The sequence below is a fragment of the Acanthochromis polyacanthus genome, chromosome 2 (genome assembly GCF_021347895.1).
Source record: "Acanthochromis polyacanthus isolate Apoly-LR-REF ecotype Palm Island chromosome 2, KAUST_Apoly_ChrSc, whole genome shotgun sequence".
Lineage (NCBI taxonomy): Eukaryota > Metazoa > Chordata > Actinopteri > Pomacentridae > Acanthochromis > Acanthochromis polyacanthus.
In genome coordinates, this window is record NC_067114.1 from 6378953 (window position 1) to 6398090 (window position 19138).

At 37.6% G+C, this 19138-nt stretch overlaps 1 protein-coding gene across 1 annotated transcript in view; it reads left to right on the plus strand.

The window, feature by feature from the left end:
- LOC110952640 (protein diaphanous homolog 3-like) overlaps positions 1–19138 on the plus strand; it is a 165909-nt gene that overhangs the window by 22414 nt on the left and 124357 nt on the right. The window contains 13 exon segments of the mRNA XM_051944694.1: positions 4838–4912; positions 5251–5320; positions 9501–9565; positions 9567–9635; positions 10620–10725; positions 12437–12547; positions 13054–13172; positions 13420–13484; positions 13487–13509; positions 13512–13534; positions 17498–17619; positions 17702–17766; positions 18673–18777. Coding sequence (XP_051800654.1) covers positions 4838–4912; positions 5251–5320; positions 9501–9565; positions 9567–9635; positions 10620–10725; positions 12437–12547; positions 13054–13172; positions 13420–13484; positions 13487–13509; positions 13512–13534; positions 17498–17619; positions 17702–17766; positions 18673–18777 — 1018 coding nt within the window.

Sequence of the window (19138 nt, forward strand, 5' to 3'; positions counted from 1 at the left end):
TGAAGGTAACCCAAGCCATGCCGTGCCATGAAACTGTGCGTGTTACTTCTGTGTTCTCCGTGGGTTACTAAATATTTAATGACAGTCACAATGTGAACAGGTAACAATCATGCAAATCATTCCTGTGGTTTCTCTGCACCAAAAGAAATTGTGGAAACTGTTTTCTGATCATTTTCGCACAATGCTGCTCCAAACATTGAGGACGTTTTAGTCAGCGAATGTGATTGAAGTTTTCTCATTTGGGGTGTGGGAGGGGTGCCAGATGTTAGGAACTAATGAAACCCAAGGGCTGCAAGAGCTTGTTAGATTAGCAAGCAGAAGATAAAATGCTTTAATCATTTTAAAATCTAGACAGACAGTATGTCAAATACAAACCACTTAACTGCACAAGGATAAAGAAACTGGCAGACGGATTTGGCTGGATTTTATCCCTAAATTGGTCACACATGGTCAGTTACATCTTTTTAAATTTCTGCCAGAATGGTTGTGGTTTTTGGGGGGTCATGATGCCCCATTAATTACCCAAATGAACTACAAACTGATTCCTGGTAGGTTTTGGCGATTTTCAGAATTTTTGGTCAGCCGTTTCACAGTTTGTGTCGTTCTGTGCTCTGATTTCTGAAACAGCTACTGTCAAACAATCTGTTTACTACTTCAGCGATATTTAACGTGTTGCGGCTAGTAGTACTGACACTGCTGTAAAAACAACAACAACAACACAAGTTTGCTGTAGTACAGACAAACCATAATGTCCTTCAGACTTAGTTGACTCCGTTTTTTCTTTCTTTTTTCTTTTTCTATTAATAGAATTTATCAATGGAATGGTGCCTTTCCTTCTATTTACCAACAGTGACAAATAGCCATTTGATAGAACTGTCACTGGACAAAATCTGTCGGGGAACCGGTGTCTGTAGTCGGCACAGCGTGGGCATTAAAGCGGCATATTCTTGTTGGCAAAAGGAGTCTAATAGTAGTGTGATTTAGCACAACATGCACGATAAATAAAATTGCCCTGCTTTATTTCTCTCCCTGACCTTCAATAAGGACAGAAAGAAACACTCTGTAAATGAATTATTGCCTCTCCCTTGTGTAGTTTTTTGTTCCCCAGGCAATGTTAAAAACTGCTATATTGTCTCTTTCTGTCCTCTGACATCTCCAAAATATCTGAAAGCCAAAAACTTCAAAAAGCCTTTGAAAGCTCACTTATGCCACGACGATCCCCTTCCTCTTTTCCGTCACTTGTTTCAAGGCAAATGTCTTTCAGATTTTGTTGCAGCAGAGCCTGATAGTGCAGACATGTTGGTTTCCTCTGCAGTAATTCCTGTTATAGATCAGCTGGTTATTTTCCTTTGCTTTGACTCACGCGCTGATTTAAAAATTAGCATGCAGTTGGCACTAAGCTATTCATTTCATTGGAGCTCTTGTCAAGACCTCTGCCCTGCCTACTTTGACTCCAGAATGACAGAACCCATAGCCCAGTCACAACTGTAGTTTGCTTGTCTTCCCTGACATCATCTACCTTAGCAGCAGCGTTCCCTGCCTTCTTTTGCAGGGCATTAACAGTTTTTGTCTGCATCCTTCATTTCCCTGACCCAGTCATATACACATAGTCCTATATTATTATGCTATAGAATTTTCTTTTTTTGTGTCTGCTTGAAAGCAGTCAAGAAAAATGTTTTCATAACCATGGTGATTTTAAGTCAGCCTTCCTCTGCCAGCATGCATGCTTAAATCACGATGAAAGGGAAATTATAAGGTTTTGAATTCATTCATACAATGAATGCCCTTGACTATTTAAACCGTCAAGTACACCATGACGACATGCTACGCTTGCCTTGTACATCGCTCACCTTGGCTAAATCAATTACCTGGATGACTGATGTTGAAGTTTTTCTGCATAATTTTTCAAAACAAACTCACCAGTACATCAAAAGCAGTAGCACCTGCCCTGAACCTTTTGCAAAGTAGTACATCTAGCTTCCAGGTAGTAATGTGGACAGAAAGACTAGAACTTGTATAGAAATACACTGCCATTCAAAAGTTTGGGGTCATTTATAAATGTACTTATTTTTGAAAGAAAAGCAGGTTTTGGTCAGTGAAGATAACATTAAATTAATCAGAAATTGTTGATGTGGTAAATGACTCATATTCTAGCTGGAAACGGCAGATTTTTTTTTTTTTTTTAATGGAATATCTCCATCGGGGTACAGAGGAACATTTCCAGCAACCATCACTTCTGTGTTCTAATGCTACATTGTGTTAGCTAATTGTGTTGAAAGGCTCATTGATTATTAGAAAACCCTCGTACAGTTATGTTAGCACATGAATAAAAGTGTGAGTTTTCATGGAAAACATAAAATTGCCTGGATGACCCCAAACTTTTGAATGGCAGTGTACATGCACAAGATGGTTGAGAGTTTGCAGTATTTACATGTAAAATTGTACTATATTCAACAAACTGAAAGTCCCAGTCATTTTATCCTTTAAATTCATGGCATGCACATACACATTTAATGTGTGCACTTAATGCTTATGGAACCACTGCACTCAAATCAAACACAACTAAATCAGTTTTTGTGGAGATTCTTTGTTGTGACTCGAAGGCAATTCACCTGTTATCTATGTGACCAGCATAGATGCAAGTTAAGTAAGACCAAAGAAATAAACAAGCGGTAAAATATTAAATACTATATTATTTAGAATTCCTATTAGTTTTTAATGCAAAATAAATCAAATTGGTTATTTCATACCTGACATTGTAACAACAGATAAAGGAACTCATGAGTGGCACACTCTGCCTTTTACTTTTTTTTCAAGAAATTAAATTCAGATAACAGCTTCTCATTTTATCTTGTCACCTTGAGAATTTCTGTAGATTTGATGCTGGAGGCATGCAGCTTGTTGATTAGAGCAGCAACTGTGAATGCTAATGTTCCGAAAAGGGATTCAGGTTCAGTCAAGAGGGAGGTAGTAGTCCCGCTCATGGTGCCTTTGTATGTTTTCTGCATACCTAAAGGTTTTCATCTAACTTTGCAAAGTCATATCAGCTCATATTTCCGCTCCTTTTTTGTTCTGCAGTGCAATTTCTGTTTGTATGAAAAGCGCGATACAAATAAAGTCTGATTGATTGCAGGACTGATTATTTGCTTAACAGTAAAACTTCTCTTTGAAAAGTTATTTCTGCTTTTGTTTCTATCGATTGTGTCTACCTTAAGTGAAAAACTCTGCTATAAGTTTTATTTTATGGAAGCCAAACATTAGATTTATTAAAAACGTATTGATATCACATTGATAAAAACACTGTCCTTTCTTTTGTGTCTGACACAAAACTGTTGTTAATAACTTATATTACTGATATTCCCGTTATCTACTATTGTAGACTTCAGTTGGGGTCAGGGTTAGGGATTTGGTTCGTTAGTCTGAATCTCTTTGTAGACACACTCAACATCGGCATTTTCAAAGAATGGCTCTTCAGGGATGTGATTTTTCCGCGAATTCGCGGAATTCCGCTTTTTTTCAGGGATGGGAATTTACTGCGGATCCGTGGATTTCATTTATTTGAACGCCGATTTCACAAGTTTGAACACTTTATTGTCGCTGATACTCCCGCGCGATGGTAACGACGTTAACGATAGCTTGTTGACGACGATTGTAAACGGCCCAGCGATTGGAAGTCGCTGCCCCCCCCCTCCCCCAACAACTTTCCGCTAGAATCAGAACTTGCTGATCCCATCCCTGCTCTTTGAGTAAATGGGAGGAACTGTGCCCTTTAAAAAAAAAAAAGAAATCTGTGTTATATGTTGGTTCTAAGCTTTCGATATTACTCTTTAATCACAGGCAACAGTCTTTGAGATCCACCAAGGGCACCTTCTCTATAAGATGTGTCTAAATTCACATAAAGAACGGCAAGAAAATGTGAACTTTCTGTAGCTTTTTTTGATGGAGAGGTGTGAACTTGCTTAACCTCCTTTGGAGAGACACAACTCATAAATATCACTTCCTTCAAATATAACTTCCATAAGAATCTAATTCTGTCCCCTGACCCCAAACTTCTCTCTCTGCATTGTGATTTTTTTTTTGTCTTTTTATATTTTTCTCTCTGTATAGGGGGATTTTTAGTGTCCCACAAAGAGTGTTTTTTAACCGATTTTGTTTGTGTTATTCAATGTAAGAGATATTTCTGTGTAGCAATTGTATGTATATATATATATAAACAGGAAAATGCATAGATTTCTGTCAAATAAGACAACACAAACTCATTGCCTTTACTGTATGTGTTCAGACAGATTTTTTTAAGCTGAGTTTTGGATTGGCTTAAACAAATGCATCGCTTTATTGATTTGTTGATAATTGCTTTCCTAAGAAAAAAATCTCGTTGAGTAAAATGAAAAACAAGGCTACATTGTTTTGATGCTGTGTCTCTGTGTTAAGGCATATAAACATGGAACATGGAACATAAATTAAACTCAGTCAATGCCTGTATGCCAGCTTATTGAACATATCCTGGTTAAAGTGTAGCAAACATGGAATTTCAGAGGCAAAATAGTAAGCGTATATTTCACACCATTATACGATTTTTTTTCCTCGTATAGTTTGAACTGTGTTAATGTGCTTCCAACTTGCTGTTTCACTCTGTGTACTATTCGAGTGCAGTCTTCTGTATCAAGCCTACAGTCCAGTGTTTACTACTGCTCCTTTTCTCCTCAGCACAGAGTGCTGTTTTTTTTTTTTTTTTTTCTGTCTAAAGCTTTCCATGGTGGTTGATGAGTATGAAATTGTTTTTGTCAGTTGTCAGTCTGACTCTGTTGTGGTATTGATTTAATGTTTGTTTTTTCAGCTGGGTGCAGAGCTTTGGGCATGAGGGTCTCGGACTGCTGTTGGACGTTTTGGAGAGGTTGCTATTTAAGAAACAGTAAGTTTTTGCATTCACTCGTGTGTGTTCTTGCACAAACACCTGCTTTTTTGCTATAATTACTTGTGAATCCATAGTAATATTGTAAATAGAAAAATGCATTTTCTAATTTATTAATATTCACCCTGCTTATTAATTTAACAGAATAATAATGCAAATCTGATATTTTACTAAACATAGCTAAAAAAGTAGTATTTGTATTTGTCTAAGTGAATTTTCCTGTTGAGTTCTTTATCGGTATGAGCATGTACACAACCGCCCTCTATACACTCTGTATTTGATTGTCTTCCTGCTGTAAATTAGGCACTAAATGCTCCTCTTTACTCCTTTCTCTCTAGGCAAGAGAAGATTGACAAAAAGAACCAGCATAAAGTTGTCCAATGTCTCAAAGCCTTCATGAACAATAAGGTAATGACATGAGTACTTTGTTTTGTGTGTAAAGCCAATTGATACATTTCTAAACTTTGCTTATACAGTGAGTAGGCCATTGACATGATGCTGTGTTTGTACTACTGCTATTATATCTGCCGAACTATGACGGGTAAAGGAGGATTTGCATTTCCAGTTAAATGGGCATACTACTTTCATTAGCATACTCTTGATCATATGTGTGGTCTTAGCCTGTGAGGATGTTAATAGCTCACATTGATTTTAGTTTGGGGTATAATGAAAAGCAGGTGGCTACGAAGACCCACCTACGTCACAACTTCTAAAATTGTGCTTCTATTTAAACTTTGTGTGTTTGGGCAACGGAGTTTACACCGTTGAAGGAGAAGAGCATCACCATAGCAATATGGAGACAAATGAGGGGAGTTTTCTTAATGTCCTGATACAACTGGGATGCACATACAGTGTCTAAGGTTCATTTCCTGCAGCAAGTTCTCATTCTGGCTTTTGTTGTCTCTGATGGCTTATGAGTTATAAAAGAGTGAGTGTGTATGCGAACAAGAGTGTCTAGTGAGGAAAAGGCAGAGTATGGAAGAGAAGCACAACTTTATTTGCTAATTGCTTCAGTGTGGCGAGATGCAGCAACCCAAATCACATAACAGTGCAACTGTGTCTCGGCTGTTTTGTGGTGTGTGATTGTTGAACCCCAAAAGAAGGTCTTCTTTGTAATTAAGATGCATTTAAAATTGAACAGGACTGTGCAAAATAGACTGTAAGTTTTGAGTTTAGTTCCTAAGAAGAGTCACACAAGGGAGGTAGACAGCTGTTGAACACAAATTGTGTCTTACAGAAACAAATTAACTATACAAGCAAACAAACAGCAGAGCATTTTGAAAAGACATTCAAAGCTGAGCTTGAAGTGTATTAAAACTGACATTTGCAATTATGTTAAGTAAATTAATTTTTCTCAGATAACTTTTAATTCGTGGTCATCCCATGGTCAGGCAGTGAAAGTTTCTGATTTTCCCAAAACTTTAATATCTCATTTTGCTACTTTTTAATTAGTTTGTTTTTGCAGTTTGGTAAATGCAAAAAACAGAACTCAGTAAAACTAAACTAATATGATCATTTTGTGATGGCATTTAAAGTCAGCAGACAATTATAATGACTTATCGCTTCAGCCTAAGCACTGGTAAATGTGCTCTGTTGAAGTGGCTTTATTCGTAATGCTTCAATGTTCCCTCCTTGTGTCCTGTTAGTCTGCGAGTATCTACAGAGAGGAATAAAATCTCGCCACATGGAGCTAAAACCCAGCGGAGAAAGATATACAGCCCCGCTGGCACAAAGTGTGCTGTAAGGTCTCATGTAATCCTGCGTCTCAACAGGCGCCAGACGCCAGCATTTACCCGTAGGCCTCTCTGTCAGCCAGACCTTTCCCTGGCTAGAGAGGGCATCTTGGGACGAGAGTTACCCACAATGCCAAGAAGACAGTGTTCTCTGCCAGCTGTCAGTGCAGCCTTTTCTTCCTCTGTCTTGCTGTGTCAAGTTACACACTTGCATATTTTCCATTGTCTGTCACCAATGGCATAATAATGTAATGCTGAAAGTAACCATGCTGTGAAATTTGAGCAGGGTTTGGCCCAGTAAACTGGAGAATTACTAAATTACATAGTTATGATACATGCGTTTACAGTAGTCTTAGATATACTACAAACATGAGCCTTTACTTCTGTGTAATTTCAACTAATCCGTTGATGTTTTCAATTGGGAAGCTGAGTGGGGGGCAAATAGTGGGTGAAAAGCATGAAGCAGGAACTTCTGTTCTGTCCCCTCCTACTTTGATGCCAGTAAATAATAATGCTAAGCTGATCTGCATCTCTCTATAGTCTGTTTGTTGCACTAACCTAGCAGGGTAGTACATCTCTGGGTCTTTCTTTGTTTCGCTTGCTTGCCAGTCTCCTCCAGAGTTGTCTTCTGTGACTTAGTGCCTGAGAAAATGTAGAGTAAAATACAGCTATTACCTATGTTTTGTAAATGCCAACAGGCAGTGGTGTTTAGAAAGTCCAGCTCGGATAAGAGAAGACATGTTCCAATTGTTTCACATGCCGAGAGCACGAAATATAACTCCTGCTTTTCCAGCAGCAACGTCTGCAGCACCATTCCAGCCAATATATGGATTTGATTGCACTTCTCCTAGGTACACATCATTTTAAAACAAGGTCTAGTTAAAACTCTGAACTAATTTGAAAGTAGAGAGAAATGAAGTGAGATAGATTCTTGATTAAATATTGAATTTAAAAAATAGGGCATACCGAGTACAATGGATGCACATCTCTCAGTTACTAATACAAATGAAGTATTCATCCCAGGCCATAGTATAAATATTATTTTATATCTGAAAATGTATTAAAGGAAAATCCTAGGGAGCAAGTTTGAATAGACCAATGCAGGTGATAGAATTAATACCGGTGTTTTTTATCTACTGTTCTTAGACTGACATATGGAGCAAAGCGTTTAAAAGGAGAGAGCGTGATATGGTTTATATGGCTCACACATCAGATAGGAGGACCCCTTAGCATGATTCTGCAGAGGATCCCAGGGACATCAGAACAGACATACAGAGTGTACCTCAAGATAGTTTTACTTAATGTTTTGTGATTATGTTTTGTGATGTTATGTCTTCGTTGTATTTTGATCTTAAATCATCCAAAAACCTTCAATTGTGTATTAACATCACTAAAACTTTATCTTGCTTTAATTAATACCACCGTACCCCTCTACTGATTTTAGTTTTGTGTCTTGTCACCTTTTTACACCTCTAAAGTTGCAGGTCTAAATTTACACTGTTTGTATGTGATTTATATATTTGTAGTTTGTAAAAATTCAAAAAGAGTATTGATGTAAATACATAAATAAAATTAACCCCTGCATCTGCATATATTACACATACATACATACATACATACATGGATACATACATAAAGTGTATTTACATGTATACACACAGTCATACTTACTTTAGCTTGCACTTTCCATGTTTTAAATCTGACTGAAAGACAAATTGGGCTCTTTTGGATCATCACAGCAACAGAGGAGATGAAACAGACAGTCTTTTTATTAATGGAAATTCAGCATTCGCTTAGGTTTTCTAAAAAATAAACACAGTACATCAGTACTGTGTTTGATTAATGTACTGTTGTCACGATGTATATTTGGTAAATTTTTTGGATTTTATGGGCAGTTTGTACATGAAGTCAAAGTAAAGATGAGGAACTGTACCTTCACAGAAAAATCAACCAAACAGTAACATTTTCTTCAAAGTAAGCATTCAGTTTAGCTATTTGTGTTTAGCTTTTCAAGTCCAAGGACATTACCTGAATACAGCCAAGCTTGGTTAAATGCCTCTTGAAAAGTATAAAGCCATATTAAACAAACATGATTAAATTGCTCGGTTATGCTTGATTTTACTAGCACATCTACAAAATATTTTTTAAACTGTTTTTCAAATCAAACTCCAAAAGTAAAAAGAAACCATCATTTTTTGACTCCATCTTTGGTAAAATAAACCTCTTTGATTGCCAATAACAGAGGGAGTCCATTTGGATTTATTATTTATACCGAAACATTTTCTTTCATGACTAAATCAGACATTTCATTTTGAATTGATTTCCTCTGTAGAAATGGACAACAAATACTAGATTCACCCAAATTCTCACTGTTCAACAATGGTTGCCATTCTGAATGTTGTCAGCACTGTTCTTCATTGTGCAAAATTGCTACCGTATTCCAGTGCTGTTTGACAAAAACAATATTAATTTTAGGAATGGTGGTGTTCTTGCAAGATTGTGTTTTCTCTGTTCAATTTAATCAAAAACAAATTACATATTCCTAAATTGTCACATTTCATCATAAGTTGAATGAATTGGGCAGGCCTCCTGATGGTATTGCATATTCTGTGTAATGCATTGCTGAAAGAAGGGAAGTCGCTGGCATGAATGTTGCTGCAGTCAAAATGTGATCATTCAGACATATTTAGAGTACAGATATGTATCTACAAAGAACATAAATCTATCTTGTATTCCTTGGTGATACATTTCATTTTAATTACTTAGTGTGACACTGTATTTTTTTGTTCTTGCAAATGGACCAAACTGCTGAATATGTGGGTAATCACGCTTTGTTTTTTTTTCTTTCTTTGCAGTACGGTTTGGATCGAATTCTGGGTGAGGAGAAAAGTCTTGCTTTATTGGCAAGGGCCATTGATCCCCCAGTCTGCCACGATGACGGACGTGGTAAAGCTGCTGTCAGCCATCTGCATTGTGGGCGAAGAGAACACGTACGACTTCCATTCTGTCACCATCTATGGCTAACTGCTTTTACAGGATATCTATTTTTTAAACATCATAGAGATGATGATCATGATCATAGAGAGGGTCATCTTAGGTAAAGTGAAATACTTGACATCATGAAAAATATAATAAAGATCTGTAGGTCTTGTGTGAGCATAATTGTCAGCCATGGTGTTTTTTAAGGATAGAGAGGTTTTTATTCCTTTGTACTCTGAATTAGATTCTGTTCGCTTTTGTGCGATAGAAAATTCAGTAAAGTTCAGATTCAAGTAAGTCATCCAGTCTTTCCAATATTCTTCACACTTTCTAGTGGCATGTCGAAGTGAAAAAGTCTAAACCAAAGGAACCCTTCAAACATTTCTTTCATGAGACAGGAGTTTAGGAGAGGGACGAGCATATGCAATAGTTTCAATCAGACTCCCTCACACTGTCTAACACTATTTGCCGGATGAAGGTGTAGCATTGAAACATTGGCAAATAAATGTGTCCCTGCAAGTTAGACAATGCGCGGGAGTCGGACTGAACGTTAAGTGACAAAATCTATAATATAGATTACCTAAATTATTTCTGTTCAAAATTGTTGTAGCCAACTTGGCACATTTCTCAGAGAAATGTCACTGAAGTCAAAATCAAGCTAACGGATCTAATCTGAAAAACATATTCGGACACTCCAAAAAAATGCTTTTTTAATGAAAAGAAGGAATATCTATTATGTCTTGTTATCAAATGAAATAAAAGACCTGCTATGGTGGATTGGAAAATGTGTTAAAACACAAAACCTTACAGAACAATGAGAGAGCGATCGGCCTGTAATGCCCTTTTTCCTCAGTACTAATGGCACTGGCTCAGTCCAAGGACCCTTGGATACAGTATAGAAGGAAAGACAGCTTATAGTCGAAATCCCTATAAAAGAATGTATTACTTCATTTCTTTCTCAGCTGTTTGCTCATGCATTTCATGTTCTCGTTTAGTCTGGAGAAGGTCCTTGAAGCCATCACCACAGCAGGGGAATGGCGAGCCATTGAGAGGTTCAGTCCCATTGTGCAAGGACTACGAGATCGCTCAGTTCAATTACAAGTGAGTGTAAAGTACATTTACAGCCACTGACACTTTTTGTTTCCCTCAGTTTCCACTGAAAATCCATAGAACGTTTGTAGCTTCACCATTTCAACGTATCACAGCCGTCAGGAGTCGCTTGGATACCTTTATTTTCTGTGGCCTTATAAAGTCTTGTTTTGCAAGAATGTTATAGTTATTTTGTCATTGCTATGTTGTTGTTTTGCAAATGACAAATAGAGGCTGTGTATTGTTTTTCTTTATAATTTTGTTATGTTTCATTTTAGTCAGTGTTCATTAATTGTTCTTGAAGAATATTTGGACACATGCTGTTAAATGTCTTCGTCAATGAATTTAAAAACAAGCAACTCTGAAATAAGAGCGAGTCGAGAAGCTGTTATGCGATTTACTATCTGCAGTTGAATAAGGACAGATGCAGGGGAGGGATATCCCAAACTCAATTTAACTCGCATCCAAAATTGATTTGATTATTAGTTACTTCAATAAATTCGAAGAACTTCAGAATTTAATCTTCAGCTTCAGTTTTGCCCACGAGAGAAAATCGCTGTTTATGTGGATATATCTTACTATCGTGTGTGAGTGCATATTCAGTCTGCCACCTCTTCAGTTCTAAACTTTTTCTTTTCAGAATGTTAAAGACTAAAATGACACATTATTTGAGGCACGTGTAGATCAAGATATAAAAGATCCCACCATGTGCAGAGGCAACAGCATTAATATTATGAAAAATAAGGCTCTTACTACTGCTACATATGGACTGGCAGTACCAATACTTCAGTTGTACAGACCACCACTTTAGTGATGCTGTGAGCACAGACAGGACAGAAATAAAAGTCTGCCCATAATTATTTGCACCGTTGTATTGAAAGAATCAGTCTGATAGGTGCAGACAGTTGAGACGGACTGAAGAAATCCCAACAGTGTTCACTCAGAACTTTGTTTCATCAGTGAGCAATACAGAGCTAATATCAGTGTGTATAGGTTTATTTTTCAGTCTGTCTTTCTGGTAGATGCAATGTCTAGATTGACAATGTATCCAGTTATTATTTATGTAACTTTTTACTTATAGTTATCAGTATCAGGATTTAAAGAATTGTTGTTGGACCATTCAAATTAAGATACGGCTTCTCTGGAAAATCTTTTCATCCTGTCCAACTAATGAGCATAGTCTGTGTAGCTGCACAGTTAAGACAAAGGTCCTCCATTATTCAGGGTTGGAAAGTGTAAGCCTGTGCTACCAAATTGACAATGATCCTTAAGGCATCTGAATATCTAGCATAGCCATACCCTCTTTTTCACACATGAGTGGATTGCTTTACTGATCAATAATTGATTTTCCTGTTTGTGTTTGCCCAGTGAGTTGAAGAGTCACAGGATGCAGCGGTCCCTGTGTAGTAAACCGAACTCGTAGGGGAGCGAAAAACAGCTTCCAAAAGAGCGAGTTTGCCCTTAAATTGACAGGTTAGTTTTGTGTGTATGGCTCTGCAGTTGTTGCATTAATATTAAAATCACCCCTCCCCAGTTGGTGACTGGAGAAAATAGACATGCATTAGTTATGGTCCTTTGCTTCCAAGGGACATAACTCATTTAGAATGCATGCCAGCATGCTTTTCATCAACTTCTGGAAGAAGACGTCTGTCATCTCTTTCTTTGGTTCTCTCTCTTACCTTTCCTTTCTTCTCCTTTGTTGTGTTTACCCTCCATGTTGCAGGTGGCATGCATGCAGCTCATCAATGCGCTAGTAACATCTCCTGATGAGTTGGACTTCAGGCTGCACATTAGAAATGAATTTATGCGCTGTGGCCTGAAAGAGATATTGCCGGTAAGCAAAATATGACCACACACACGCACACACCTCCACACGTGCACACACAATACAAACTTACTCTTACCTTGTATTAATATTTAAATGAGTTGTCCACTTCAGTGAAATATTGTCGATTTGCTCCAGCAAATAATTTATGAAACACAAAGAAGAGTTTGCACGTCCTCTTTCTGTGCAGCAGCCAGAAACCAATAAAGTTTCTAGTGTCTTTGCTAATAATCTACCCACTGGCTTTTATATCTACCTAACGTGTTTATCTGTTGTAAACATTGTTGCTGTTGTGGCCAAGGAAACAAATATATTAAAGGATATACACCTTTATATCTTGATGAATAATGGTGCTTAAAATAAGCTCCTTGTCTTGACTTGGCCTCAGTGTTCTCTTTTTGGTGCTAATGTCATAGAGGGTCTCGGGTCTTTATCTCTAATTTAGTTTGCTTAATTCTTTATCTCTTTGCATCTGTTTTACCTTTTGTTCTTTTTCTACCTTGATCCATCCTTAGCAACTAATAGCCATTAGGAATGAGGCTCTTGACATTCAGCTGAAGGTGTTTGAAGAGCACAAAGAAGAGGACATGATGGAGTTCTCTCATAGACTGGAAGACATCAAGAGTGAACTGGAATATCCTTTTCATCATTATACACCGAAGCATAGAAATCACAAGTCTGATTGAGTGTCTGTTCCTTGTAAATGTAGCTAATATAGGTTGGAAATGTTCATGGCATCCAGTGCACATCAAGTGTTCCTGTCAAGATGCTGAAGAGTTAAAAATAGTATTCCATATTTCTTTCATTTGTTTTTAACTTCAGTAGCTTCTTTTTTCATGTGATAATGCACTGCTTCCATACGAGTCCTTGACTCTCTGCACTGATGCGGGGGATGTGTTCAGTATTGTGCAGAGTATGGTGAAGGACAGCAGTGCAGAGCCTTATTTCCCTCTATACTGCAGCACCTGATTGGCTTATACGCAATGACTACTTAGTCAGTAAAAATCAGCAAACACAACTGAACAGTAATAATCTGAAGTGTGATGAAGCATGCAGACTTATTTATTCATTTTCCTTTCTCTCATGCACCTCATTGCTCTATATGTCTATGACTTTGACTTTCTAGACTTTTTTTTTTTTGGGAAAAATCAACTCTATCATGAAATTGATTCTTTATAGACCGAAGGTGCTAGGAGAGTATAGCATTGTAACTCATGGTCCATGTGACAATAATGATGACTGACATAAATTTGCCCACACATGCAAATGTCTCAGCCCTTCTGAACCCTGTTAATGATGTGCTCTGGTGAAAAGCTTATGTTTTGTGGGGGTATAACTCCTTCTGCCTTAAATCCTCTCAATGACATTGGTTAACAAAGAGAATGCTTTCTCTTTCATCTCCAAGCCATCTACAGCAGCCATGGCTCCAGAGCATTTCTCATCGCCTATTAATGGTGCTTTTCAAAGGCTTATTTTATGTTGGTTCGCGCACAGTTGGGTGTGACTTAAACCTTAGCTTGATCAAAAGATGGAGCTTTTATCTGAAGAATACGAAATGCATCACCTGCAGTTTTTTTTTTCTCCCACCCAAAAACAACACCTGTCTGATACTCTGTTCTGGTTCTGTGTGTTTATTGTTTTCATCTGAACTCATTATGAAATGCTAAACACCGGCGCTTCTGTGACTGCCACCATCAATGCAGTCTATTTAGTAACTCTGTAAGAATAGTCCAGTGTCCACGCAAAGTCGCATATTGCTGCCCTATGTTCACTTCTCACTCATCTTCATTTATCCTCTGAAAGATAACCTGTTGAACCACATAGATTACAGTAACAGTTAACCATGATATAAGTTATGTTTCTGCATCAATTCAGTATTCCATTCTGCAGTCTATCAGTGGAATTTATTATTGCAACAGTACAGTCAGTTGACCGTTCATTAACCCCTCCATCAAAAACGGAATAATAGTGCCCCCATTATAGCTTAGCAACTGTAATTGGGTACCAGAGGCCTGGCAAGCCTTCCACCTCCATATGCTGATGAAATGTATATGGAGCTCTGTCAAGACTGACACCTATTCTATAAGGAATATAGAGAGTGAGATCGTTAAAAAAAAAAAAGTAACAAATGCAGATTTCTTTTAATTGGGGATCCTTGTTTATCAGAATAAGCAACTTGTCTTCTCTCTTTACATGTAGTTTGACTAACTGAAAAAAATGAAAATGTTTTGCAGAGTATTTTTGGATCAAGGCTGCCCTACTACCGGTAGTTTTATTTATTTTTTTATTCCCCACTGGATTATCCAGTTTATTTACAGTGCTTGTCTCCCTGCAAAAACGCCACAACAATTCCACCAGTCACTGTTCTGGGAGAACAGCGAAGTCTACTCTTTTGCTTATCCCGCCCATGATGACTGTGATTGGTTTAAAGAAATGCAAACAAGCCAAAGCAAGTTTTTCCTTCCTATAGCAGAATGATAGTGTGGTGTGGACAGATCATTATGTTCTGCAGAATGGGCTGGCAAAGTGAGACGATGCTACACATGATCCCAGCTCCTTTCTGATCTCTGCTATGTTTACATGTGACTTCGATTTCTGTGTGATTGTTCCGCCAATACCTGAACTTTACTTGTGAATGTACATATTATAAACAGCTGCACTTTTGGACCGTTGACCTTCTGTCAACATGTTTCATGTGTATTTACACAGAAATGCGCCCCACATTATTGAGAAAAGGAGAACTAAACTGCTGCTGTGCACTATGTTGCGAAATGTATTTACTTTATTTCATGGTGACAGAATTTTAAAATGAACCACAGACCAGGTTAGTGACCACAGCTCTACTGTGAGATTGACCACACTGACATTTAAAATGAGGCATCAGTGAGAAAATGGCTAATTACATTATTCTTAAAAATTAGAACTATTTCTACACTGTAATAAAAGCATGGTGATGTTTCTTTATTTCTATGTCCTCTTTTGCCTACAACATGCAGGTTTAACTGTTCATCTTTTAGTGTTTTCTTCATAATGTCAAGTCACGAACACATCCTATAATTTTACCTTAGAAACACCAGGAATATAAAAGAAATCTAGTTTAGTGGCATGAGTATTTTTCCCTGGGATTTTAGTCCTATGTTTTTAGCACTTTTTTGTTTTTAAACCACTCTCTTCTTGGCCTACATTTCTTCTTCAAAATAAGTTCACCGGTTTTGTTCTGGTAGTTCTGTCATGCTCTAGACGTCATTCATTTTCACCACGAGCACATTCGGCATCATGTCTAAATGTGATCCTTTGAATGCACTGCATATCTTGGAGCTGACTGGTACAGTAATTTGTAGTTATTGTACTCTTGGAATGCTTGGCGTCAAGGATATATGGTCCCCTTTTACCTTGGGTCTCAAAGTCACAGAACGATAATAAACATCAGTAGCTTGGCCGATATCATGCCTTATTCCACTGTTAATATTTTAGTCTGCATTCAGACGATGATGCAGCTCATCTTCAAAGTCAGACACGGTATTCACTATCAGATCCAATCTCTGCATCATTTTAAGAAGAGTCCAATGTCCCAAATTAATCACCGTTTGTAAGTATCAAAGTATTAGTTAATGATTTGGTGTAGAAGGGATTAGGACTCTCAGTGGCATTGTTGTAAGATAATGAGCAGATCAAACAGACACTTTCTCTTTAACTTGCAGTAGCACTGTGGCTCCCAGCGTTGCATGTCATCTGTTGTTGTAGTATAATTTTTCCTTTTGCTTATTGAGGCTAGCCCTCGGTTATTCTGTGATTAGTGTGTTCAACGGAGCCATATGACACAATTGAACTGCAATTATTCAGCAACTGCTAATAGGATGGTGTGTATTCCCCATTGTTTAGCAAGATCAAAACAGTGCTTATATTACGCTCTAAGTATAAGGTATATAAATGGCTGTTTGTAAGTTTATTTGTTCTAAAGAAGAGAAATAAAGACTGCACTTGTGTAAAATTAGCATGCACCTTATGTAGGTAAGACAGTTAAAGCTAATGCAGGGTTTCCATGTGTGGCTCCAAACTTGCAGGACTTCAGTGCATACTGCAATTGGGGATATGCATACGTGGATAGGTTCTGCACATGCACAACCATGATGGTGACTTGACTGTATCCTCAAGCACACATGCTTTTTTACTTCACTTCAGAAGTGCTTGATGATGTAGAACATAAACTTTGCTTTACAAGTGTACCATCACAGGAAAGCATTGCAACTATTCAACAAATGTAAAAAGCCTCTCCTGGGAATCACATTGCTGTCTAAATGGTGCAAATTGGCATAACATGAAAACACCGCACCACAAGTCTGCAGCCAGAAGTAGGTGGTGTGCGTTTTTTACAATTTGATACGAATTTAAATAAATTGCTAAAGTTGTTTATGTGACCACATCAATCGGATCCTTTTACAGTTAGAATTCTACCGCATCTCAATTCATAAATGGTCAGATCACGATGTAAAATGTGACACAGTATCACTTTCACCATTGTGCATTTCATGAATAAAGCATGAAATGCCAGTCTTGTTTAAAAGAACATTTAAAAGGAAGCAATGACACAGCTGCTGTCATATGATGTCCGCTGCATAGCTGACCGGATGTTTGTGGAACTCTATTTTGCTTTGTTGCTAGGTCTGTTGCTATGTTTCTTTGTAGCAGCCCAGTGTCCTTTGCAGGTGATGTAAGGTAAACACAGCAGGCAGCCATGCATAATTTTAAGAGGTAATTTAAATGCATCTACTGGCAGGCGAATGATTAATTAAAATGGTTAATTTACTTTACAGCAGGGCAAAGTAAACCTGAAGGTCAGGAAAACACTAAATATTAGGAGCGCTGCTTACGGAGGTTGTTAGGCAGGCACAAAAATAAGCCCCTTTGTCTTCTTCTCAGTGTCTCTCTTGACTTTCTTGTCCCACTTGTCTCGACACCCAGGCCCCAATACTTTAAGATCATCGAGGAGTGTGTTTCTCAAATTGTGCTCCACCGTAGTGGCACTGACCCCGACTTCAGCTACCGCAAACGTCTAGATGTTGACTTCAGCCACCTCTTAGGCAAGTTGCAGATTCCTAGTAGTTTATTTACATTCAGGATTCTTAAACAAAGCATTGACAGTTCTGTTTTTTCTGTTTTCAGAGGTTTGTGTGGATAAAGCTCGAACGGATGAGTATGAACAAAGAGCTTCAGAACTGGCACAGAAGGCAAGTATTGACTAAAAATCAAGTAAGATTTTCATTCTCCTGTATATCCTCTAGACCACTGGGACAACACACAACCATGACATGCTAGCATTTATACCAATTTGTTGTATAAAATAACATCTGTTAATAAAACTGAACTGCTGTGAAGCAAAGCTAACACTGCCAAATCCTCAGGGAGTCTATTAAAGTAACACAAGACCATAAACATAACGGATAACTGTAAATTTAGAGTAAAAAAATTAGTAGTTAATGTCATGAAAAAGAGTTCCTTTGAAAGTGAGCATTACAGAATATGACATCATGCTGTGCTACTGATCCTTAAACGCTCAAAATCCTTATTACTGTCAAGGAAACTGGACATTTTTGTAATGTGTGGTAAAAAGTAGTTTTGCCAGTAACAGTTATGTTATACATGTGCCCTAGATTTTTTTTTTTTAGTGTGTTGCCAGTAAAACCTTTTCTTTTTATATCATCTTGCATCAAAAAAATAAGTTTTCTGTCCAGTTTTGAATGTCTTCTCCAGCTTGTGCTGTTATATTTAGGTGAATGGTTTCATGATCAGATTTAAAACATAAAGAATACAAATGTAACTTGCTATTAGGTTGAGATTAAAGCTCTTCACAGATGTACATGTTTGCATTTCACTTGAATTCAAATGGGTTGGCTTCATCAGTTAAAGTCAGGTTAGCAGCAGGTTGTAGATCTTGATTAGGGCTCACTGACAAAAGGTTGAAATTTAATCAGTAAATGAGAGCAATCAAGCTAAAATTAATGTTAATTATATAAAATGTATTACACTGCTAGACTTAACACTTTAACATGCACTGCTTATGTTAATTCCTAGTTGCATGATTTTAATATAAGTGTGCTCTTGTGTGATTAATCTGGATGTGCATTTCTCTTTAGTTTGATGAGGAGTTTCTCAGCAGACAGGAGGCCCAAGCTCAGCAAGTGAAGTGTGAAGAAAAAATATCTGAACTCCAAGCAGAGCTTCAGGCCTTCAGGTCCCAGGTATACCCAGTTTATCTCAGTTTTCATTGTCAACTTCTGCAAATTTGCTTTTATTCTATATGGGATGTAACATGTAAGAAAATGCTGGGGTTTGATTACTCACCAAAACCCTCAAAATCTGAAACAGAATAGCAATTCAGCCTGCTTTCTTACTTTTCATTATGAGGCGTTCTTGTTATTTTGGGGTGTGGGTTGGGGTGGGGGTTTTATCCACTGGAGCCTGCAGTTTCGTTTGACGTGGAAGCTGCTCTACTGGTTAGCTGACACTAAGTCTAATGAGAACACTGACCGGTCCTCCACGTTGGCCATTTCTAATTCTCTGATCTCTATCCCATAAGAGGAAATTGTTCTAAAAGCAATT